The 26,941-nt window shown below is 44.7% G+C and overlaps 1 protein-coding gene across 11 annotated transcripts in view; it reads right to left on the reverse strand.

The window, feature by feature from the left end:
• Ten-m (teneurin transmembrane protein Ten-m) overlaps positions 1-26,941 on the reverse strand; it is a 747,607-nt gene that overhangs the window by 40,956 nt on the left and 679,710 nt on the right. For 2 of the 11 annotated variants that reach the window (XM_076522847.1, XM_076522843.1), the window contains exon 1: positions 22,474-23,505. The exons of the other annotated variants lie outside the window; for them this stretch is intronic. In XM_076522847.1, coding sequence (XP_076378962.1) covers positions 22,474-22,612 — 139 coding nt within the window. In that variant the 5' untranslated portion in view covers positions 22,613-23,505. Of the gene's footprint in view, positions 1-22,473; positions 23,506-26,941 lie in introns of those variants that run through there. 11 annotated transcript variants of the gene reach the window in all.

Raw genomic sequence — 26,941 nt, forward strand, 5'->3', positions numbered from 1 at the left:
CTGCTGCTGCTGCGTTAAAAGTGTAACAGAATTTTTATTTTGAAAGAAGTCGCGGATGAAAGAGAATCACCAACACCTTTAATTCTTTACAATCTCCTAGAGGAACTAATTAACACTTCGCGCTCAAAGCTATTTTGCTTCAACGCGAGAAACATATTTCTTGGCCTACGGCATTACCATTAAACCTAATAATTCTTTCTTTCAATCTCGAGAACTTCAAATTAGCCAATCTGGAAATATTAGAATTTGTTGTTGTACATACATAACTATGTACATTGTATGTGACATTTTACTAGACTAAAAATGTTTGGCTTTGTCTAACCGTTCTCTTTCGTCGGTCGAACCGTAAACACGCATCGATTCTACTATAATCTAAAGAGTATATTCTAAAGTGTGTTAAAATATATACTAATTTATTCGAACTAAAAACTTACAGCAAAATTTCGAGGGCTCTGGAATCCGAAAAAATCGTACAAAAATTCACCGCGTGCAGCTAGTTTTGCGCTGAGTAAATCAACCGAGAAGCGTACCGAACATTTGCCAGAGTAAACAGGAGAGATTGATACATCGGGAATCACTGCGCGGTGGTATTCGAGGTTTAAGTGCGCCCCAGTTTCGCGGGCGTCGACAGTTCCATTATAAGAAAAGCGATCGAGCGCCGGGCGATCGCATTAATCATGGGATCGAGAAGGCTGCGGATAAAGAGGCGAGAACCGCGAGACACGAGCTCGCCCGTTTTACGATCGAGATCGAGAAGCAACGGAGCAACGAGCCTTTGTATCTTCGTAGCGAGTCACGTCGCGAAGAGTGGTTGCGGGGTGTTCGCGGAGTCTCAGAGAGCCAACGAAGCGTAAGTCGCATGCGGCACGTCGTTATTCTTCCTAATAGATCGGCGGGAGTAGTCATTGTGCCGGTCGTTACTTCGAGGATCCTTTCTTCTTGATCGGTGCGTAGGGTCGCGTCAAAGGGACCAAAAGAGCAGCCGGGTTAGGAAGGGAGAGCCTAAGCGGAAGGCGGAGAGAGAGAGAGAGAGAGAGAGAGAGACTCGTAGCGTAACCTCGACAAAGGACGAGCTATGGGTCACAGCTACCGCTATCCGGTAATCCAGTGTCCAGGATGAGCCTCGTGCTGGCACAGAGGACGCGAGACCGTCTAACAACCGAGGAGACCTGAATCGAATTATCCTCGGCTGGATTGAACCGTTGGGTTCCAGGGATCCGGCCCGAGAAAGGAAACCGGGCCCACTGGCCCCGAATAGGAGAAGGAGAGACCCGTGGCCCATGAACGAGCTCCACCTCGACGGTTGTTGTCGCACCGGGCCGCGTAATGGATGCTTCGGCCATTCACCGTGCATGTGAAAACGCGTAACATAATATCGGGACCCTTCGCGAGCAAGAGCCCATGTCTAATGGAATTTATTAGAGAACCATCCCTCAACTCTCAGGTACACGGCGGAGCACCTTTCTGGGCCGATTCGTCGAGGAACGTCTTACCTTCGAATCAAGAGGATCCTCTGTTCCGGAAGAAAGTGAAAAAATGGACTTTCGATTGTTAGTTCGAGTAGGGCGCCCGATGTTACATGCGTCCGTGTCGGAGACGATGTTGCTGGACGAGACAGCGAGTGGTTGGAGAAGGAGAACACGATTTATCTTGCTCTTTTCGCGCAGAGTGCTCCGATGAGCGAAGCTTAGACAGTCTACTTGATTGCAAGTATATGTAGTGAGAGAATTTTTAAACTACAGAAAATGTTTCACCTAGTTTTCGAGACGAATGTATTCGATTGAATTCCGTTGGTGCAGAATGCAAGCGTTGTGATTGAGAGGACAGGGACAACTGAGGGTAAATTCTGCCTCGTGGATTACAGTAATTTCTCCCTAATTCGCGCACAAAAATGAACAATTTGGAAAGAGGAGATACGATTATTCGAGCCTTGCGTCTCGTTTTTATAGTTGTTGACAATCTGTAACTATAAAAATTGATTCTCTTCTTCCCAAATGGTTCATTCTTGTGCGTGATTACAGAGTGCGAATTACAGAGAAATTACTGTACACCGGTCATTTCCGGTTGTACCATCATAACACTTACTTTCATTATAAGTTTCGAGATTTTTCTAAGCAAAGGTCAATAACCGCTATTATTTTCTTATCGTTATTATATTTACTGTTCTTGTAATATGTCCCATAAAAGCGTGGTTATATACAGGGTGTCCCAAAAATGTCTCGCAATCCGAAAGTGGCGGGTTCCTCAGGCCATTTGAAGCAACTTTTTGCTTTACAAAAATTTTCTCCGAGGCACCGTTGACGAGTTATTAACGAAAAACAGTGACCAATGAGAGGCGAGCTCAGCTGACGCGAGGCGGCCGAGCCAGCGGCGCCAGCGGTCGAATCCCAACTCAGCTGGCGCGAGGCGACCGAGCCAATGAGCGGAACTGGGCTTCGTGCGCTGGTTGACTGGGCCGCCTCGCGTCAGCCGTACTCGATTCTTATCGGTCACTGTTTTTCGTTAATAATTCGTTAACGGTGCCTCGCAGAAAATTTTTGTAAAGGAAGAAGCTGCTTCAAATGATCCGAGGAACTCGCCATTTCCGGATTGCGAGACATTTTTGGGACACCCTGTATATAATAAGTGCTCGAAGACTCGCCACTTTAATCTTTAATAACTCCTGTCCGAACGGAATACCGAAATAATACGGGTATTTATATCTTGGTTTTCGGTAGTGTATCGATTTCGGTATTATGAAGCTATTGATATCCCAGTATTATAAAGCTATTCATATTGTAGTATTATATCGATTACAGTATAGCTTTGCTGGAATAATGCCGGTATCGAAATCATACCGGTATAAAGTCCCTGCTCTGCCTATGATTCTTTTACAGTTACTTCAATAGAACGGTTTGTCTCTTTTGGACGAACTGCTAACAGAGCTTTTAATTAAATCAACCGACAGTAGCTGTCGTTGCAGATTCATCGAATGTCCGATTGCGTTTATGCTGCCTCGATTTTTCCGTTTAATCTTAAAGAGAAGTAAATGATCCGTGCCAACAGCGCGAGGGTCAGGCCCGCAATCGTAAAATTGGGAGACTGGCGAGCTGATCGGGAATGGCTGATCAAATACGAAATAAAACGCATTGGAGGATCGAATTAATTTTTTTACGAAATCCAGGGGACCGTGTTAAATCGTTTAGAAATAAAGCTGGCTCGCGGAGAGCGGCGTTTTACTGCCGTTCTAAGAGGGTGGGGATGTGAGCGAACGATTCGGGACCCCGGTCACGTACGGCATGGCAGAATCGACGTATTTTGGGGAGCGGAACGGAGAAAATGGACAAGGGTTAGTCTCGTGTCTGGATTAGCTTTCGAACCGGAACGAATTAATACTGTATCGGACGCTGGGAAAAATATACGACTTGGATAAAGTCCGATGCCACTGGGAATCGTATCGTGACACCGAAACGAACGAGTCCACGAGATAAGGATCCAAAAAATGAGATCGCCGTTTAAACACGAGATCGAACGATTTTTTCATGTTGCCCTGATTGTCGTTCGACAGAAAAGTTTAGTCCGGTATTCGTCGGACTAATGGAAGAATATTGTGAAATATTGCGCAAGTACGTAAGCAGTCGACGCGCAATGCCGAAGATAAAATAATAATTTTGTATTTCACGAGATAATAAATATACGAACCAATTAAACTCGTTTAAGCGTTGCCGGATTAAATTAGTTTTCAATAAATGCCACCGGACAATTTATTAATTCGTACAATGAAATAACGTATTTATGGAACGCACGCGTGCAGCACGGTTAATTGTGTTAAAGCTATACGATGATTCTGCGGTGATAAGGAAACAGGCCGCGAGTCGCATGTTCGAAAAATTTCGGTCGGTGCATTAATTGAACCGTGGAATACAGGATTTATGTATTTACCAGGCAGAAAAAAAAACATCGTGGAAACAAATTCTATAGACTCTAAAAAATTGCGCAATTTGAGACACTGTTAATTCGAAACGACAATGTATCTCGAGAGTGAAAACATGCGTGTTGCGTCGTTCAGCCTTTTGCAGCCAGGTAACTGGATAGAAAATATACGCATGCACTAGACCGTAAGAGGCATGATTTAATTGTTGTTCGAACGAGAGGCATCGGCTGCCCATGCGGAAGAAATTCCGGAAGCGGCCGCTGCGCGTCGACGCGGCGCGACGGCGAATTTTCGAGGTAACCGATCAAAGTCGATCAAACTTCGTAAGTTCGTAAAGTTCTCGAGGCGTAGCCCCATAAGAACACGAAATCGACGTATCTCGGCTGAAAATGTACTTCCGGCTGGGTTCCTCTGGCTCGAGCCCGTGAATTCTATCACGACGGAGCATGTAATTATATTCTCGTAGATGGCCAATAGTCGAGCATAGTCGGTGTATGCGACCACGAAAATATTATCGAAGGAATATGCTATTTCTGGTCCCTTTATCAGCAACGAAGGCCGCGCGGAGCCTTTTTAAAACGCCTTCTTCTGCGTGGTGGATATTCACACGTTCGAGCGAGCACAAAGCTTTTTTCGATCGTACCTATTCACGTTCCAATTCGGAATTTATGGAGAAGCCGCGCGTGCGTCAAAGAGATGGAGAGATGGATAAATAGATAGAGACGGATAGATGGTAGACAGAATTTGCGCGTGGCCGATAATTTATGCTACAGATGACACCGCCGGGCGGCCTTTAATTGTGAAATTATATCGGTTACCTCAGATCGGTTAACGGCTCTCTAAGTTCTCCTTCGAAATTTTCGGCCGTTCACACCGGTTACATACGTATATCAATTTGCTCTAATTCGATTACTTTTCGATGGTGACACGACGAGCCCCGAGAGTATCGCTATATGTATAACCAGCCGATCGTTCAAACTCGCCACAAAAGAAAAGCCATCCTTGCGTCACTCTGGGAATCGCCTAACGCCTAAGGTCCAAACGATTAGCAGCGCTCTTAATCGCGTGTAACGAGCCGATTTAGAGCCCGTCAACTCATTTTCTACGACTCCGCGCGTCTCATTCTCTCCGTCCATCATCAAAGGCACGATAAATCGATCCGAAGACTGGAAGAAATTCTCGACCACACAATTGTTCTCCCTAATGAAATATTATCGAGACAGATTCAGTCCGTCGCGCCGATGTTTATTTATTTATTTATCTATTTATATGGTAAAAATCAATTTCTTATAAAAACAAAACAAAATAAAAAGCTAATCCCCGGCGAATCAACTTGGAAATATTTATTTCGTTTTCTATTTGCTGCTTATCTTCGTTGATTAAATGCTTTATGAAATGCAACGTATACATCTGAAGGTAACAACAGCTAGGCGATTAGAATCGGACAGCTCCAATGGTGCGCAAAAAGTCATGGAATTATCTCGGCAGATAATGAAAATAACATTTCTCGCCGCGTCGATAAATCATCCCAATAAATTGACCTAACAGCCCCGAGGGTCGGGTTCAACAGCCAAAAGGCTGCAACCCTTCCCGGTCGTCCCCTGCTCGCTGGTATCAGCTTATCACGAGTTCGGCGATTCAGCGTGCACGAGAATCGCCTATCAGTCTGACAGACGCATCGAATACTGATGCGTACGGGCCGCCATTTTCCCGAAAGAAACGGAGCAAACTTTCAGATTGCGTAGCTGTCCTGGCGGAGAGACCTTTCCCGCTCGATTTGCCGGCGTCGGAGGAAAATCTTGAAAAATGAACGGGGTGGTTTGCTGCTCGGGGGTTAGCGGCCAAGTGAGTAAGAGAGAGAGAGAGAGAGAGAGAGAGAGAGAGAGAGAGAGAGAGAGAGTGAGGGGGGAGAGGAGCGGACGAAACGGTTTTAATTGGAAGCCGGAGGGGGGAAACAATGGTGGTGGCCCGGACGAAGCTCCAGATAGGGTGAGGAGAGCTAACCCTGGGCGGGTCGGGGGTCGAGGGTCGAGGGAGGATGCGGAGGGAAGCTTGGAGGATGAAAAGGGGACGATAGAGGGTGGTGGCGGTGGTTCTTAACCCTCGTGCGCTCGTTCTTCGGCCCCTTTACCATCGCTACGTACATTTTCACGCGAGCGTACGGCCCTCTACACATGTTAATGCCCAACCCGAAGCTAACCGTGCAGCCGCCGGTGGTCCTGCAACTCGCACCAACGCACCAACACCTGCGTGCACCTCGATATTAGCCCCTCTTTCCACCTTGGACCGGGCAGCTCCTCTCGCCGCGCAGCACCGCGCCGCCAGGGACTGGGAATCGACACTCGGTTTTTCAACACGCCAAACCACAGGTAGCCTTCAGGGATCATTGCTACACTGCAGCAGTGGTTTTTTAACTCCTTGTGAATTAATTAAGCACTGGTTGTATTTGAAATGTTTCAAATGTTTGAATACTATAATGCTTGATTAGATTGGCTACGAAGTGGTATAACAAAAAACCATCGTGCCACTTTCACGCTCTTACACACAAACACATGTACAACCTAAATTTTTACACGCTGTATGGTATTAGTGCACTGCGGATTTTATGCATTTATGAGAAGAATGAGTAGTTCAAATGCGAAACAGCAAATACACTTAACCCCTTCACGAATAAGGGAAATTTTCCATTTTTCCCCATTTTAAAATTGGCGATTGTCTTTATTTGATCATTAGTTATTTCTGGGACAAAAGGCAATTTGTCAGCACACCACATTGCAAAAAGCGGGGAGAACAAATGAAAAGACGTGCAAATTGTGCTAAACGCCGCATAGAAAATAGGACGCATAATATACGTACTATGTGCAATTTTCATGTTTGCTTCACAACCAAAAGAAATTGCTTCGCAGAATATCATAATTAGCACATCACTTTCTATAGTAATTTTATTTCACAATTTTGTATTATTTTAGTTAACATTTTGTTATAATAAACCAATGAATAAAAGACATTGCATAATAAATCGAACCATAATTTGCGTTACCTTTATAGTCCATTGGGAAAAATATTTTCCATAAAATTCCAAAAAAACTACACATTGTTACGTATCTTTCTTATGATTTTTATTTAGTTTACGTTTAAACAAACCAAAATGAACAGTTACATACTAACATTTACTCTTAGCAACCTTATGGTCCTGCGAGGGTTAAAGAATTTAAAGAATTTAAATCATTAAGAATTATTAAGAAGGAAAATGAATCTGTGTATGTGTAGCTTCTGCTTCTTGCAATTAACGTAGACAGCTTTTATTTCGCACAGAAATCCGCAGTCTAGATACATATTAGCGACCCTAGTTTCTTCGAAATTGAATGCACCAATTGTAGGCACACGGTAAATATAAAAGTTCTTCTTCCTGTTGCAAACTAACAAATAAAAAGACCATCCAAAGTTCGTATTCGAAGAATTGAATACGACTTGACCGTTTTCTTTCAAGCTGTCCATGATTTTTCCAAGCGCGAGTTCTTTCGAGTTTTGTGTTTTCGATCTCGCAGCACCGATGAGCGGAACAATTTGAAAGCCACTGTTTCCAGGGGGTAGAAGATGAGCTTAATTCGTTTTCTATTAGAATTTACGCGGCTCCGGAACAGAGAACCGAAAGTAGCTGGTAGTAACCGGTGGAAACTGGTCCGCACAACAGGAAGGAAAGCCAATGGACCAGGGGGTGGGCGTTGGCAGCGCGTTCCTTGCCGCCTCGAATTGCTATCGAATTTCGCGGCGAGGAAATACCGCGGAAAATGGAATTAGTTTCGTTGATCCGACACCAGTGGGAACCCGGCGAATCAGGGTTTCTGGGGTTTGATAATGCGACCCGAGTCGGAGATGAGCGGGTTATCATCAAAGACAATTGACCTGAGTATTTTTTGCGATCATTTAATCCACAGATTGTGTAGCCAACGTCTTCGGTTTTAACACTTTATTTATCGGAGGCTTATCAATGACCGTATAAATGGGTGTTTATTTTATCCATCACATTGAAATATCATCGTCATTTTTGCTGATATAAAGAACAAAAATATATATATACATATGATATAAAATATAAATATATATATATATATATATATATATATATATATATATATATCATATCACTTTATATCACATATATATATAATATCATGTGATATAAAGTGATATGATATGATATAAAACAATCCTCGTTTAATTCCAGTAGAAAAGAATAATCCAAGTCAATACTCCCTCATATATTTCATATTATATTTTTATATAATTATATATAATATATAATATATAAAATATAATATAAAATAAATAATAAATAATATAAAATATAATATATAATAATTTTATATAATTATATAATAAATCACAATAAACGATTTGAACATAGCAGGTTCGGATTATCGACGTTCTACTGTAATTTCAAAACAAGTCATTGTATTATATTATATTAATTTTTTAAAAAATAATTTCTTGGATCGTGCAACAAATCGCTCTCGCTCGCGTACGATTATTTTTGCTACCGTCGATTATTAAAGAACTGTCGATAAATAAAGCGTTGTAAGATAATTAGAGATTTGTTTCAAGCTGACACGGTAGTTTCAGCTTGTGCAAAGTATATATATGTATTCATATACTATGTACATAACGGGATATGGTACCAGCATGTGATCGCGCTTGGTACCTGGCGCCACCTACACCGGCGTTCAACTCGCCGCAAAGAACCAAGAACTCCTAACGTCTCGAACTACCGAATTCTCCATTCTATTTTTAATCACACGCGCGCAATTATTCGCAAACAAATATTTCAAATCCAAATTTTTGTAAAATTACGAAACTTCGGTCTCGCACGCCTTTTGCTTAAAAATCCACCGAATTCCTGTAAGAATAGTACGATCTTTCGTCGACGGTGTCCACACAAATTTTTATACGAATCTTCGAAAATCGAAAAATTCAGTGCACGGAGAATTCCGCGGAGCCGACGTAATTAAAATGGAGAAATCGGGCGAGAAAACGACGAAAATCGCGATCGTTCTTTCGGGTCGGACTCATTGGAGCACACGTGCTCGAGTGGACCTTAGTCGAGCAGCTTGACACGTGAGTCAAGGCCCTCTGTTTTACTTTTCCTTCCGTCGGTGATCCCACACCTTTTCACCAAGATCCAAGCGGCAACCGGAGCGTGGAAAAGTCGTGGCGCAGTGATCTCCTCGCGAGGAATTTTTCCAGTGGGACAGTAAAGGGGGATCGAAATCAAAGGAGCAGCGGCGGCGGCGGCGGCGGCGGCAGCGGTCCGTGTGAATTCGAGTGTGCGTCTGGGATCTTTAAGCGACCATACACGCGCGCGCGAGACTTTTTTACACCTTCTCTCTCTTTTTCTCTCTCCTATCATTCTATCCCCCTGTCCTTTTCCTCCGCTAGAAAGACCGGGAGAAAGGAAGAGAGAGAGAGAGAGAGAGAGAGAGAGAGAGAGAAAGAGATAGGTAAAAAGTGCAACGCGGCCACACGCTCGACTTCCGCTCATGACCGATTAACGCCGATTAAAACTTAGTGACTCGTGAAATTCGAACGTTATTACTTTTTCACCCCGTTCGCCTTTGTTCTCCGTTTGTTTTTGCGGTCGCGTTCGCCGGAATTTGATCGAGCCTCGTCTTCGATTGACTGGTTGTTTTGAGAATATTCTTCTAAATTTCCGACTGCAGACCAACCCTTTCGCCTCTCCGGTAAGCCAGCTTTCGGGTTTTACACTGATTTCGTGCTTTCCTCGCGCTTATATCTTCCTTCGCGCACCACAACATATTCTTCTAGACCTACAATTTGATCCGTAAGTTCGGAAATTCGTTTTCGCAGTCCTCCATTCGCTTTTGTACACACCGATATATTTCCCAGGATTTTCACAATTTCTACGCAAGCCTCGCATTCTTTACGTGCTCTAAAATTTTACTCGTCGAGCCGGGATTTTTTTTTTACAGCCCCCCACGATTCTTCGGAGCGTCCCCGATATCTTTTCTACGGGGCCTAGAATTTCGTCGCGGGTCCTAAACTTTTTCTGAAAGCTCTGCAAGCTACCCTACGATTTACGCAAATGTATCCACCGGAAAGTTTGCCGTAGTTCGATAAGCTTTTATTCGATTTAGAGCCCGGGACGTGTCTGTAAAAATCATTTTGGCGTGGACAACGGCGATGAAATTGCCGGCGGGTAGCCGGCCGCTCGTCGTTTACCCGAATTAATCCAATATTCACAGGATCCCAAGGTCCGATAACAGCGCGATTTATCGAGAGGGATTTCAGCCTCTCTGCGAGGTGTAATTCACGTGGTCGGGAACGAGCGGCGGAATAATTAATGCCCGCGGCCCGCGACTGGCCTCTTTTCTGGCGGATGGACGCGCGGCGCGGCGATGAGGACGAGACGTGGAGAAACCGAAACGTCGCGAAGAACCCGAGGAAGAGAGAGAGCGTCGCCGCGTCTGGTCGCGTCGGCATTCGGCCGGCTCGAAACGACCATCGCATCGGATCGGATCGGATCGCATCGCATCGGAACGGATCGCATCGCATCGCATCGCATCGCCGCCGCGACCGGTCCGTGCTCGTTCGCGTGCGATAAACGCTAGTACAAGAGCGACAGGACAGGCTCGTCTTCCGAGCCGTGTATGCCAACGTCAATGGGAGCCTCTTTGCGTTTGCCGAGCCGAGAAACCGGCCGACTTGTTCCTCGCCCACGTGCCCGACCATTATCGTCGTTCGATCCTATCTGCATAGAAGGCTCTCGATGACGGTGGGCGATTCGCCGGCGAAATGTTATAATCGGAACACGGATACTTTCTACGCTTGTTGTGGCCTCTCCGACATGGACGAGGACGCAGCGCCGATTATCCGTTAGTCTCCGAGAATGCCTAGTGCCTAGGGCCCGTGCAAATTTTAGAACCCGTAAAAGGAGGCTGCGCGAACGATTCTCTGCGCGGACGTTAAGCGTCTAGCTCGTGAAAATAGGATTAACAGTCGTATAGTAGACGTCGAACAGGAAGAGAAACCTTTGATGTGGATATCTCATCAATAGTTCTGCGACACTTCGACACTTTTCGAATTTAATTATCGAATTAATTCTGTGCTTATATGTCGTTTCCCGAAATTGTGATTCTTTACACGATTCTTAGCAACATGCTCAAGAGATGCCCTAACTTTTCAGTAACAACATTTATGTTTATATTTTACAAGACTACGTGCTGTACTTTTTCTAACATGTTATATCTATGAAGGCTATCATATACACATATGATGTACGGTGGTCCACAAAAGTGTTTGTACGCCATTGAAAACGCAATAACTATTTTAGAACTGAGCTAAATGACTTGAATTTTTTTTTAGATGATAAAGGGACTGGTCTGCAAGACGATGACTGGAATGCTTTCTTTTTTTAATTTTGCTATTACTTGGAATGACAAAAAAATAAAAATCTCTTGTTTTTTAACATTTTTATCCGATAACGAAAATTTTTAAAATGTCTTTCGTAAATCTCGTAGAACATTTTATCGAAATCGGTTCACGTTGTTACGAGTTACAACAAATTAAACATCGCAAAAATCGCAGTTTTATCACGATTTTGAGCAAAAACTGTAAGAAATCTGTAGTTTTTAAAATACTTCAACGCCTGTAGCTCGACTCTGGGTTAACCGATTTCGATCAAATTTTCAGCACGCATATAAGTTAACGAGATCTACAAAAGGCAGCATTTTTCAAATTTTCGTTATAGGCTCTGATAAAAAAGTTAAAAAGAAACAAGGGTTTCAAAATTTTCCTTTTTATTCCAAGTAATAGCAAAATTAAAAAAGAGCCTTTTAGCCATCGCCTAGTAGATTAGTTCCACTATCATCAAAAAAAAAAATTCAAGTCATTTAGTTTAGTTTTTAAAAATTTATTGCGTTTTAAAATGTGCACGAACACTTTTGTGGGCCGCTGTACGTTATTAACACATTGCACTCGAACGATGACTTTGGGGCATCATTAAAAATTGTTATATCACGTTCCAAAATCGTGTTTACATTATTAATATTTTTTCTATTTAAAAGACTGTAAATACTATAACCGTTTTATGAGTTACAAGACTCGATTTCGTATACATGAACTGCACTAACTCATGTAAAATGGGAATACTGATGGAAAAAAAAAACTATTAGGTTGGCCAACAAGTCATTGCGTTTTTCTGTATTTCCATCTATTGGAAAAGACGCAATGCCTTATTGGCCGATCTATGTATTTTGGATTTAGACTTAAAATGACTTCAAGTGCAAAGGGTTAACGCTGAAACGAATGCTAGTAGCGAACGTGTTGAAAAATCTCGTGCGCTAATACGTACAAGAAAAATTTCCAGCGCGCGAGTAACGTACCGACCGGAGATTTACGGCTGTCGATCGAGTTCCGACGAGATTCGTGTCTTCTGAAAAGACATGTACAAAGTGTCGAATGCGTGGAACGCTGAAGATGATTCGCAATTTGAACGGCGACGCGGACGATGGAGTGCATCGCCAATGAATCACCATGGCAGTGCGTCGTTGGCGGACTCAGGATATTCCTGTTACAATGAGCGGCGAGCGGATAAATTGCTCGTTGAAACAAAACGGTCTTGTCAACCGCCAAGGTTGCGTGGGTGCCAGAGCCTCGCATCATGGTCCGGCGCTTTTGAGCGTGGATTGCGCTTCGTTGCGCTTCACGTCCTTCCGCGAAAAGACAACCGCGAATTAAGCGATATTGACGCCGGGTTCGCCAGCTCTTGCTCTTGATCCGTATTGCGAGCACCATTTTATATTTGTAGGTCATCCAAGTGGAGATTGAATAAACCGCTGCAGCTGTCGATTGCGCGGTTACTAGGCCGACGGGATCTTCAGGCAAATTTAACTTTTCATAGATTGTTCCGCGAAAATTACGAAGTGGAAGAAATTCAATCGGATAACTGGCACATTTCTTGTAGTCAAAATAGTTAAAGGACGGCATTACGCATCATTGATGTACGGTTTTTCTTAGGTTTTGAAGAGAGCGTTGAGGTTTTATGAGCAGCTCGTAAGCTGATGCGGCACATCGATTAGGGTTAGAGGACGTCGAACACGTTCGAAAGCGACTTTCTGCACTGCCTCGACGGTTTGTAGCAGGTGAAAGTTCGCAGAATTTTCATCCGCCGACAATTTCGGACAGCGATGGCGTGAAGCAATTCCCGTGATTAGTTTACCGAGCCGAGGGCAGCAACAAATCGGCGCGAGGTGCTCGCCGCGAGGCGGAGTGGGGCCAATCGGGCAACCTTTGCGCGAAAATTAATTGAAACCGACAGATGCGCGTGGGCAGCTCTTTGCAACACGGTATTTCTGTGGACCTCGCAAAGTGTTCCTAAACCAGCTCTACGCCATCGACATGGATCTCCCTAATTATTCGGGGAGGCGTGGAAGACGAGGATTCGTGGATCGTACACGTTTCCTAAATTCGGATGAACGTTACCAAGAAAACTCCAGCGAACCGAAACATGACGACGAATTGAAAGATTCGCGAAATGATCTTAAATTAGGTATCGTCGATACTGGAGGCAGCGAACGAGGGTTTCAGTCTACAGAATTTCTTTCTCTTTTTTCTTTTTTAAGGGAACGTTGCATTCGGTGGTTAGGCAGATCGTTGACCCATATAGCCTGTAATGTCCAACATTTTACACTTTTTATACACGTGACAGATTGCCGGCTCCATGCAGCTCGTAACTTCGAACGCTTAACGCAGCGATAACAGCGCTGTAATAGTATGTAACGTTAACTAACGCCGTGCGCCCATTCCGCGGACTCGACCACGCTAGCCATTTTTTAAAATTCTCGCTCGACGATAATTTCAATGAGAAATAATTTCAACAGCAATTTTCTGGGACAGACTAAATTAAGCCTGGCATCGGCAACTCTAGTATCTGCGGGGAATACAGCGAGAAGCGAAAAATGATGTTCCTAGTAGAGCAAATTGCAGCGGCAGTAGAGTACAAGTGTTAATGATGCATCTGGAAGCCCGGAAATCAAAATGGAGAATGAAAAATGTGAAGTGCTTCTGAATTCATCAGCTTTCGGTTGGAATGTGGAAATTAGAAATAAGTACTAATCGCGACATGTAACGTTAATTTATGCATAAAAGTTATGGTATTTCCAGGAAATGAGGAGGTTCCTGGGGTCATTCGAAGTAATTCTTTCCTTAGCGAAAATGCAATCTGCGGCTTCGTTTACGAGTTATTAGCGAAAAACATTGACGAATGAGAGGCGAGCTCGGCTGGCGCTACGCGTCCGAGCCAATCAGTAGAATCGGTCTTCGACCGCTCGTTGGCTCGGCCGCCTAGAGCCAAGCGAGCTCGCCTCCCATTGGTCAGTATTTTTTGTTAATAACTCGTAAACGAAGCCGAGGACTGTATTTTCGCTAAGGAAAAAGTTGCTTCAAATGATCTCAGGAACCTCTCATTTCCCGGAAGTGCCACAATTTTGGGACACCCTGTATAGTGACATCTGTATATTGGTTGTATTGTCCGTCTATAATCGTTGCCCTTACTCACCTTTTTGTCAAAAACAAACACATCTTTCCGATCAAGTGTAAGAGGCTCTGTTACTTACTTCACAAATCCAACAATTTAAAACGCTAGTCTATGAAAAACGAACGCCGATTGCATTTTGAAGTAGCATGACTTAGGAAGATACCATCGGTGTCCGCGCGAACTGTTCTCCTTTAGCTCTTCGAATCAGCATTTGGTTAGGTTTTATTGTCTCGAATAAATTCGCGGGAAGCGTCGGAGATGTTAGAGAGGGGGCTACACGGCGGCTAATGCAATTTCCTATACGAAGCGATTTATCCCTCGGCGACGAAGTAGGACGCGTTTCCATTTTCCGCGTTCATAAATCCGCGATTTGAACGCGAAGCGACGGGTCGGGCTGATATTCAACCAGAGAGAGGACGGTACACGCGCTACGCGCGGAATTAATTAACGGGGGGCGACGCGTGGGCGTTAACAAGCACAGGCGTGCTTTTGACATCGGCACTCGTTAATCGGTGCCATTAACAATCGATAAGAATCGTCTCTCTCTACGGGTCCGATCTCGTTCGCCTCGCTTTCCCTCCTCGCGTGCTATCGTCGTCGTCGTCGTCGCCGCCGTCGCCTGGTATCTCCGCACCGTGATCAGAGCTGCGGCTCCGGGCATAACGTAATCCGGTGATATAGAATCTGAGAGCGCAGTCTAACTATTAATTAAAGCCCTTCCGCTTTGCGGAGGAGGCAGCCTAGCCCCGTTAGCTCACCTACGTGAAGAAAGCGGTGATTTAAGAACGAGCGAGCCGAGCGTTGCCGATCCCTACCAGAACTTTCGAACCGGGATTTCTAATTGCTCGCTTCATACTATGGCATCATTCGAATTTATAGGGTGTCCCCGCGATGCTTTGAACCCGTTCCACAATTTCATTACACGTCGATGTTACTGGACATTTAGTTACCGATGCCCTACCACTTGCTTGCCAAACAGAGAAAAATCAATAGAAACGTGCCACGGAAATGCCGGGTGCTTTCGTTTCTAACACATCATCGGGGTGGGGCAGCGAATCCAGTTACTGTGGGGTATCCAATTACTTTCTCCTTATATTCGAAGTACATTTTTCTTTATTGTTACGCTACTGGATCACTGATAAGGTTATCAGCATACAATTAACATAATTACATACAATAACATCTAAATAATTACGTAGAATTAACATACAATAACGTATAAATAAGATACAGAGAAAAAGAAGGTACATGTATGTACTTATAAGTGTATATAAAGGAAATATGATACTTGTGTCATGTGAAATTTGATATCGTCGAAAGAAATTTTGAAATTGACTTTTAAGTCTTTAAAAAATGTCATTTAAATTGCTGAAAGTTGTGTTCAACAGCGAAAATTCCTGAAGGATGTTGACAGTGCACAGCAATTGGCTCTTCTACCCTAGTTCGGTGAATTGTAAACATAATGTTGGCGACCGTAGCTGTAAGTCGTTAAAAGTCGTGCTTCGAGTTAGCAGCTGGAAGAATTCATTTTTTCTAAATATATCTTACACACAGCATTTGTTTATATTCTCGAATCCGTCTCGTTGACATTTGATCCGTCTCGCAAGACAGATTAGGTGGACAGCTGTTTGCGAAAAGAACGGCGATCAACTTTGCCTGAGATTGCCGATTGTCGGAAACGGAGTAGTATAATTTAAAGAGAATCGGAATTCGATTCTTCTGAAAGACACGCGCGCGATTATGTCAGTTTTCCGTACGAGATGCAGTCAGTTTGCTGAATACGATTCCGCGAGCGAAAGTTGGATAGAGGATAGACCGGGTAACTCGAGGACGAATCGCGTTGAGTTTGGTCGAGACGAGACGAGGCGAGGCGAGGCGAGGCGAGACGAGGCGAAGCTACCCCAAAGATCGTCTTATATGACCTCGTCGGGCCTCCTCCCAATATCCACGATCTGCCAAACGCAGAAACCCTCTCTACTCTCTCCGAAGCTTCCCTTCTGCTTCATCTCCTCCCTTTATTTTCCTTCCCTCCTCCATTCTTCCTTCTTTTACGACGTTCCGCCCCCTGCTGTCCCATCTAAACGATTACTGCATCGATTTTAACCTTGGCTTTGCGGATTTAGTTTGGCCCTGTTCCTTCGACGACGACCACCGCGCGCCTCCTCGTGCCGGGACGAACACTCATTCCTCCAGAAAACGATTCCTCCTCGACGAGGAGAACGAACACGGCGGGCACACGAATTAAGTGAAACCAATTCCGCTCGGAAATTTCGCAGCGAAACACGAAATCCGACCGCTGCGAATTATTTTAGCAATTTAGCCACCTCCGAGATGTCTTCGGTGTCCGATGGTAAAAATTATTCCGAGGAATTTCGTCGGAATTCAGAACTCTCGAGGTCGGTTTTAATAATTTAGCTACCCAAGACGTCACAGTTCTGGGCAAAACGTTCTTCAATGGTATAAATTATTGCGAATAATTTGTTCCGGATCTATTGTGACCCCGAGGATTCGTATTAGCAGTTTAACAGCCGAGTTGTCTACCACAGACACCGTTATACTAGAAGACGCTGCTTAACATTAAACCTACCGAGCCGATCAAAACACGACCCGTTTCATATATTTGATTTTAAAGTTGCTGAAATTATAACGACTCTCTCACAGAAAATGATTGAAGAAATATCTTGATCGGCGTAGACATTTCAATAAAAATAGCGAATGGTCTAAATAAGTACAGTTTTTTCTTTGTTACTGGGCTTAGTTTTTGGGCTCGGTAGGTTTAGTGTTAATGATAAAAGATGTCCAATACGGTTACATGCGAATTGAAATATTTGTCAATCTATTCTAACGTTTTTGCTGAGATGTGCCATTTGGAGCTGAAGAAAATATTTGCATCGGTACAACAGCATCGCAACTTGCGTCAATCAAATTACAATTTTCCTAACTGCGGCAGAATTTCGACAACCGAACAGTCTATCACAAAAACGATTATCGAGCCTTAACAATACTGAAATTGTACAACAAATGTACAATTATCAAGGTTAAAATACGCGGAGTTCGGTCGGCACAGTCAACGTCGACGTAACTGGTGATCACCGAGCGATTCAATTCGAAGCGGAGGATGGTTGAAAATGAGGATAAGTACCCTCCCTTTTTATTATCGCCTGATCGAGATAATTCGTACTCCTGCCGGCGTTTAACCCTCGTTCGAAGCGCGGTCGAAATTCGTTTCGTTCCCAATTGGCAGCGATCGGTGCAGCTGCACGTGAATATCATCATCAGAGTGTCAATAGATACAGAGGGCGGCGCGGCGGTAGCCAGCAGCAACAGCAGCAGCAGCAGCAACAGAGGCAACAGCGGCCGCTGCAGTAGCAGTGGTAGTTGCAACCCTGACTCGACCACGCGATGCCTTATTATGTAAATTTAATGACGTCGACGATTCGATGCACGCGCGCCCGTCCGTTCCCATGGACGTGGTCGCGCCTGCGTGTGACCGAGGCTCGAGCTTTCCAACCCGGGAACACCTGATAAACCGCGCGACATTTGGAAATGTCAGCCTGATAAATACCGGCGGTCGCCGCGAATTTCTTACCAAAAGGAAAACGTCACCGGCGTCGCTCGGTCTTGCAACGGTCCGCATTTTCTTCCACCTTTTAGGGAACGCCTTCCGCCTAACTTTTTAGACTACTCCGACCGATCTGGCAATTGACCTACTCCAAATGCTAACGTTCCATCCCCTCGCAAAACACAATCTTAACGTAACACCGTTACGCGCGTAGCCGGCATATTATAAGGTTGCTGCATCACTATACAAAAAATGCGATATTATAATTATAAAATATCGGACAATTAACACATTAAAGGCGGGAGTCGTAGTACTACGATTTATCTCGACTTCTCATAAATATGTACTTTGAAACATTTTTTGTAATTAGTGTTTAGTTCTTTTTTAATATTTCTTTTAGTTTTAAGAGTTTAAATAAACTTTTTTAAGTCGAAATTTTTTTATGATCACACAAAATATCGCCCGCTCTAGGACGAAAAACGAGGCGGGGCGGTCGCCGCGTTACCTAGCATACTTTCGTCAAGATCCCCCGCCTTTAATGTGTTAAATTCAATTACAAGGTATGTTGCCTCGTTCGAAATAGATTTTATTTAGATTCAATTAGGCAAATAAATTTGTTGGATTGGATTTTTCTTATTTTAAATTGCATTTCACGTGTAGTCGAGGAAACGTCTATTTTTAGTCATCCGGACAGTAATGTGTTAACAATTGTTATTTGAACACCTTTTCAATGCAACGGTGGAACGAATGAAACCCAGCAAACATCGAAACATAGAAACTCGTCCATTCATTTTACTTAGCACCTAACAAGTGTCGCGGATCGATCTAAAAAAAAAAAAAATGCGATTCAATCGATAATATCGAAACTGGAGAGATACAATTAACAGCTCTTTCGCGTTCGAAAAATTGTAAATTTTAATATTCGCTGGCTCAATAACAATCGAAAATTGAAGCATTCTACGTTGCCAGATAAATTGGCAGACACTGCAAACTCGTCTTTTATCGATAACTAATGTGCCGGAGACACTGAACTCGCGCGACGTAAAATGCGAATCGCGTTTTCCACTTTGTTCGTAAATCGGAGGTGTTATCTATTGTTCCAGGAGGATCAATCACGAGTGCCTTGACAGAGCGAATCGCTGCCTAAACGGAAGTTTGCCTTCCACGAGGTTCTTAAAACCGGCGAATGTGTTGCTGCCGCTAAAATCGATCCGCGCTCGAAATAGAGAGGAGGCTTTTATCACGCGAACAGAGCGGCCCGATCGCTGGATAAGCCGAGATTTCGTGGTGGTAATCGATACACGCGGTCTAGAGCCCCGGCTCGGCGCGGCGCATGCATTTACACGGGGATAAATTTAGCGCATAGCGATTTGCATGCGCCGCGGTGATAAGTGCCGCGGCTGTTGCAGCAAAATACGTGCGCCCCCGTCGCGATTCGCGATGCGTCGTCCACCCATCCACCCACCCACCAGCCTTCTCAATTGCGGCGGTTCTTTCGAACTTTCATCGCTGCCACCTGACGACGTTATGATTTATTAACTTGCTCGCTGCTCGAAACGTTTCGAATGCTGCTCCGCGGCGAGATTTCGAATGTAAAAGTTGAAAATACCGCTGCAAGTTGCGTGTGCACTTGCAGCATTTGATTCCAGTCGCGAATAACTTCCGCTGGAGACGTTGACGAATTATTTAACAACTGCGAATCGCTGGAAATAACCGGGGTATCCGAGTATAGCAAGTGTTAGGATTCTTTGAATCCATGATTCACAAATGTTTGTTTTGCACCTTCTTTGCGAGATAAGTCTTTGCGGTATATAGCTGGCGGCCGTTGCTTTCGTATCTATTTTCGAAGAATATTTGATTCGATTTCACTCGGCTAAAATTTCATTCTAAGTATCGATCACGTTCAGGGCACACTTCGTATGTATAACAGAAAATGCTTTCGTGCCTAAGCTGTTCTATGTATAGAACGTTTCATACATAACGAATGTGTATCTTGCTCCAAAGTAACATGAGGTCTGTTCTTCGTTAAAACATGAAACGAGACCGAAGATATTATCCATTCGAGAACGGCCGCTGCGATCGCAACATCGGCGCGTCGATTGGCCGTGGATTTTTCAAAGCGCTTCATCTATTAAAAGTTCCTCTGTTTTTTTATAGGCGAATCTTTCATCGAAACAGATATGTATCGTGCTCAATCGACAGAGAGGAACATTCGATGGCACGCGATACGAAGCCAGCCCGCGTTCATATTTTCGTTTGTAATTTTTCTAAAAATTGTAGCCGATAGGAGACACGAGGATAAAAATACAATCTCGTTCGGTGTGATTTTTGTTTCAACGGGGGCACAAAACAGAATTCTGTTCCACCGGCACGAAATCTCGCGAAATTTTCGCGCGGGTCCGGCGTTTCCTGCTTCGACGCATGAAAAATTTCAACGCGTCACGATTTGGAAAACGTCAACGTGACAAATACGCCCGGCGTGATAATGCAGTTGCGTGACACCGCCTTGCTACTCCGAAGGGATGTTCTCTTCATCCTGTTCTTTTTTTTTTCTCCTGGGTTAGCGTGGATGCAATCAATTTCAGTCAAAAATGCCCCGTTTTATTCTTCTCGCAAGGCGCGGCACGTTTTCTTGCCGCGCTATTTTCCGGCCACCGCCATTCGAACGTTACTTCCAACTGTCAAAATTGTACTTTTCGACTGGGACAGAGACAAATTGGGAGATGACCCCGATCTGTCTCTGTGCTACAAAATTAATTTTCACGATCGTGCGCAATTTGTCGTGGGGGAGGGGGGGGGGTGTCTTTTAGAGAATCGCAACACCGCTGAATATTTATCTAAATAAATATTGCTTCAAATTCACCCACATGCTACAACAATTAGTACAATCGTGTACACCACTGTAATCGTCATGGATCAAAAGTGTTCTAAGTAAATATTCTGCAACGTTGCAGATGACATTCTTCGAATGCCACTCTACTCCAAAGTACTCCAAATTTGATCTCTACGAAACAATTTTGCGCGAAACGAAATTTCGCAAACAAATATTCTGTAGCGTTACGAAAAAGTGGTAAAAATTCTTGAAGTCGGCGAATCTGCTCCGAAATTAATTTCCTACAGTCGCGCACAATCTTTCGCGACTCCGAAATCTCCTAGCTAAATATTCTGCAGGATTGTAGGCGTCTTACTTGAGGTATGACGGAAGAGTAGGAAAAAAACTCTTCAAATCGGACAATCTACTCCAAAATCATCTGTGCCATCGTAAACAAACTTTCGAAACCCAAACAACTGTCTAAACCGACTGTTCATCAATGCCAATCATTATTGTCATTCTTTCGACTTTTTTTTGTAATTCATTTACCTCGTTTAAACGCTATGTCATCAGTGTTGTATACAAACATCCTTAATTCTTATCATACTGTTATTACCGTCACTGTTACAGTAATATTACCATTATTATTCTTATAACTGTTATTATTATAAATAATTCATGTTATTATGTTGTTATTATTAAAATGAGTAGGTGATATTGGAAACAGTGAAAAGGTTACAAGAAACTAAGAATGTGTCGGTGTACTAATTTCAGCTTATTAAAAGTTATTACAGAAACAAATGAAATTGTACTCGGCTCATTTGTCTTGCAACTGATACAGACAATTCTTACTTTGCATAAAAATCCGGCGTAGTTATTACATACCCTGACTCGCAATTATTTTGTATTTTATAAGAAAGGATCCGTCGCGTTAAAGAATAAAGATCATTATTATTATCAACAAGGGCCGACGAATTTTCGCAAGAAAGTAGGATAAAGGTTCGCCTCGGAAGCAGCGACACGTGTCTCCGAACACTGTAACGATCACGAAATCGCAAGGTAGCTCTCGACGGAAACCTTATAAAACCGTGAAAACTGGAATCGCGAGTAAGCCGACATCCGTTCCCATACTTCTGCAAGGGAAAAGAGACGAGGCCAACAGAATCCCGAGTCGCAATAATGATCGACGCGTTGCAAAAAGTCAGCAATCAGCAAGGATCAGAGCTCGGCCGCGTACCTGTCGTCTTGTCCCCGCTGGTCGCGGCTGGTTCCCGTTGCCACGATAAACCGTGAAAAGAGAATTACACGACAGGTGAAAAGAAGTCGCCGCGCTGGGATGGTTCGACAATGGTCGGCTCTCGGTACGCAGCGATCGTCCCGAATATGGCCGGTCACGTATAATTTCTCGCGGAATCGCGTCCGGCGGAGAAAAATCGGTGGAAAGAAATTGGCGCGAACGACGGGGGAGGAGAGGCGGGGAAGAGGAGAAAATCCTGCACGTCCTGCGGACCGCACGGACTGGTTCCGGCATTCCCGGCTGGAGAAAAACCGCTCTTGCTCTCCCTGTTTCGGAGAAGAGGGAGCTCGGAGCGGGCCGGAGCGGAGCGGCAAAGGGAAGCAAGAATACCACCCACCTCGACCACCACCGTAGCAGTACGTGTACTCGTTATAGTCCATGGACGGCCTCTTGAGTAATCCCTCGCTCGGCACTAGGTCCAGCAACGCCGTGGGATCGCACATCGAGGCCAACTTGCCGTGAGCTTGCTTGATCATCGGGCGAACAACATGTTACCGATACCTTCGAGCCGTCAACCACTCGCGAAGCGAACAATCTGTCGGCGAGAATCCCGGCACGCACTCGCGCACTGCGCCGGCAGTTGGAAATCGAAACACATCGACGGTACAACGAGAACAAAACAAAACTTGTTCGCCGGCGAATCGGTCGGATATCACCGAAAGTTTTTCGCCACGACGAATATCCCAGACATTTGCATCTACACCGTCGACGGCTGGCCACGAGGCCGAATTTGCACGTAAACTGCGGCGCCGGACTCAAAGGACCCTGCCAACTAATAGCAACTTTTTCGACCTGCTCGTGCCGGTGTCTTGGCTGGGGATCGATGGATCACACCGCTCACAGATCGGTGTGAAACCTTCGACCAGAACGGGACACAGGCGGCTGGACGAACCGTCTCCAGATTGGAGAGCTTCGACGAATGTTTCTCGACCCTTATCGGCGGCCGGAGGGTTGAAAATTCCGAAAGTTCGATCGATAGCCAGCCCTAGGCCTTTATCCTCTTTGGTAGAACTCGCACCTCGTCGCACACCGAAGAACACCGATCGTCGTTGAACCCTGTTTTCTCCGGAGATTCCCGAGATTCACTGGACAGATTGTAGGCGTCGTCGACGTTGGCCCAGCAACGTCGACATCGCGAGTTCACCCGCGAGCACGTGGACCCACGACGGATGCACCGCGTGCAACAAACTTTGTTGACGAACTAGAGGAAATCGGATCGGGCCGGATCGTAGCGAAGAGAAACGTGTCTCGCGTTCTCGGGGATCGAACGGCAACTATGTTCGCAGGGGCAAGTTCCCCTGTGTCGACTCTGCCGCGTATCAAGCTAAAGACGAGCCGCACGCTTGCGCGGTTACTGACAGACTGAGGCACTGAGGATACCGGGCCAGCCGATGACTCCCGACACTGTGGCGGATGGAGCCGAAAGAAGAGAGGGGGTAAACGAGCGCCGGCCAGATCTTTTGAGGTAGGGGTGGCCCGTCGGCCCGACCGACCGTCGACCGTTCGACGACCGTTCGACGACCGTCCGGGGGCGGCCGGAAAGGGTGGGAAAGGGGAACCGAAGAGGGATGAGTGAGCAGGGTAGAGGGGAGGTCAACAGCCGGTCTTCGACGCCTCGACGATCACCGCGACCACTACTTCACCGATGCTGCATCGGATAACACGTCGATCCGCGCCGCTGTTCGCCGCTCCTTCGTTCCACGATCGCATGGATCCTCCATCGGTTCCGTGGAACTATCCCGCTGGATCGCGAGATCACATCGTTCCCCGAAACGTATCGTGCCCGACGACGATTTTTCAGTCGGATTTTTGGTCGCTAAGCGCGAGTGTCTTTGGCCGTTTAGTTTCTTGGTGCTGCACGCTCGTATACGATCGTTCAGAGTTGTTTTACTTTCAGTGTTGTTAATTACCGTAGATGCTTAAAGTTCAATTTACTTGGCCGAAAGAAGGTTCTCGTTCGTGAACAGTGCGTAGACGTACACGCGGTCCCCTTGCGACAGATTCGTAGCAGCAGGATGACAACTGTTTCAAATATCGTTATTGCATATTCTTGTGTAGACGTCTTTAATTTAGGCTCGCAAATATTTTCTTTTTCTCCCTAAACGAGATTTTTTATTTGATTCACGAATATGGAAACCAAAGAACAAACTACGTGTTTCTGTCATTTTTCTCTATAAAAAGATTTGGTACATTTTGAAACAGTTCGAAGATCTGATTACCGTTTAACGAGAGTAAAACGCAATGCTTGTCCAAAGTGTCTTCGTAAAGATAAAATATTATAATAATATTTAGCCCGTGGATAGTAGCTCCATCTTGACTCAGAATCACAAACGTGTTCCATCTGTCTTCTGATTTCCTATCTAACCTCGCACGACGGATTTTCTTCACAACTACGATACAATTGTCGATGCCTTCGATCATTCTCAGATTTATTCATCGATTTTTTAAAACATATTTCCGAAGATACTTTTCGCTCTTCCCTGTTCCTAGTGTGACAGATATACAATTTTATTCGATAGCCAAAAATTGAATAATCGAAGGTCTCGCAGCCGGATGTTTAAATAATTGTAATCGTTAGTAATTGATGTTAGCACCCTTGAGAAGATCATCGTTGTCTTCGAACAAGTAACTTCAAAAATACGTGAAACAAGATCGACGCATAAAAATTGACACAGCTTGAAAACTCTCGAAATTGTTCGAAGAATTGCTAAAATCCCTCTGCAATTCTCAAAGAATCGCGTTTCCACGAAACTGCGAACTATCCTCTCTGAAATATTGTAAAAATACGTAACTTCCGACGACAATTCGTGCACACGCTGTAATGCCAAATAATCTCAAGAGATATTGAAATTGCTCGGCATAAAAAGACAAATCGTGTTTCTCTTTGGATTGCGTGAAAATGTTCTTAATACAAGACGGTCAGGAATGCTTGTGCGAAAACGTTTGTGTGTGTCCGGCATAATTTGAAGTTTCTGACATCACTTTACAAAATTCGATACAACTTATAATATATCAGAATTAATGTTTTAACTATTAAATTTGTTGGTTCTCCGGCATTTCACGAGCAATCAAGAAAGTGACTATTATTTAGTTATCCGGACGGTAATGTGTTAACACAGAGCCGGGAATATCTAAGGAATAAATAATTACGAAAAGGATACCTTTTGCTACGTCGCAAACATCGAGGTTTGTAGAGGGAATTAAACGAGCGTAATCGGAGGCCAGCCGCGCGCCGCCACGGCGCGGCGGGACGCAGAGATTTACCAAGTGGTTTAATACGTGCAATTATGTTTCACGCCTCGTTCCGCTTGATTTTCATTCAGCAGGTCTTTTTACTTGCACCTGTACTCCCAGTCTCAGCTGCGAACGACTTCCATGGACGACGCGGAGCCGGTATCGCGAACAAATCCCGTAGCCCACGGTGAAAGTCGAAGGTGTTCGCATTCGCAGTCTCTCGGTCCCGAGCTGTTGCGTGATCTCTTCTCTCCCCGTTCTCTGCTGCCCTTTTTTCCCTTTCTTTCCGACCTTCTTTCGCCGTTTCTTTTCCTCCTTCTTTCACGGCCGTGCCGTTGCGTCGGGATCGCGAGAGGAGTTCTTCGAGAGAGACAGGTCGGTTGTTTTTGTAAGAATAAATTCAGTCCGGACTCGTTTCGAAGCGGAACGATCGGCCTGGCTCGCTCGCTCGAGATTCGAAAACGCCTCCGCGACAAGCGCGATAAATTGACTTGTCGCGGGACCGTTCCTCCCGATGCGTCGCGGAAGCGTCGCGAGAAACCAGACCCCCCTATCGCAGAATTTCAAAACACGCGACCCTCCTTTGCTTCGCAACGATTTTCCGAACCGTATACATCGCGGAAAATGACACCCTCGAAGCCAAGAAAATTTCTCCTGTCTCTGCACGTGTGCAATAATAATTAGTAGAAACGTAAAGTTGAACGTAAGTTGTGAAACATGAAGTAGCGAACAAATTAAAAGACACTCTGAAAATGTTCTGTTATGTTAATTACAATTTATTGAAACATGATTGCACTTAGCTCCTACGTCTTGCAATTGACACGTACAATTTTTATTTTGCATAAAGATCCGCAGTCTGATAATTCGATGTCAACCGCGAATAACTACGCATTAGTTAAAATTCTATTAAACGGTATAGTCACGATGACAGAAGAATCAAATTTCGTTTGGATTCGAAAGAAATGAATTCGTGAACTGACATGAATTCATGAAATAATATTCAAGCTTAATAGGTCGTACGTATGTACAATGAAGTCTTCCACGCGAGTATGACTCGTTGTTAAAGTGCGAGGCTTGAAAAGGTTCTCAAATGTTTCAATGTAACTCGTGTTACGAGAAGAAAAACGGGATCTATGAGCAGACAGGAAAAAGCTGAATACAATGGTGCGTGATTCGTGCGTGAAACGAGTGCTATGATTTTACGGTCGTCCGTGCCGAGCGTGTCCGTGTTTTGTACACAGGGCGAGACGTTATTTAATCGATTTAGTGCTCGCACGACCGTGGCGTAATTAACAGAGGGGTCTCATCTTCATCGAAATAGAAACTTGGCATTCATAAACAGTGGTCGCATTGAGCGGCCGGTATCGATAGCGTTATCCGCCCGCGCCGCGTCGCGCCGATAACCGAAGAGTTATTAACGTCATTTGCCCAGTCTTGCGTCCCGTGTCCCGTTCCGTCCGGGTTTTGACATCGCGCTCTTCTTATTATTAGCAGCGAGTGAAGCTTTTATCAAGTGGCTGTCGGTTGATAGCGGGCCGAGAGAGTCTCGTCTTCTTTTTCGTCGGTTTTTC

This window comes from Megalopta genalis, chromosome 6 (genome assembly GCF_051020955.1).
Source record: "Megalopta genalis isolate 19385.01 chromosome 6, iyMegGena1_principal, whole genome shotgun sequence".
Taxonomy (NCBI): Eukaryota; Metazoa; Arthropoda; class Insecta; order Hymenoptera; family Halictidae; genus Megalopta; species Megalopta genalis.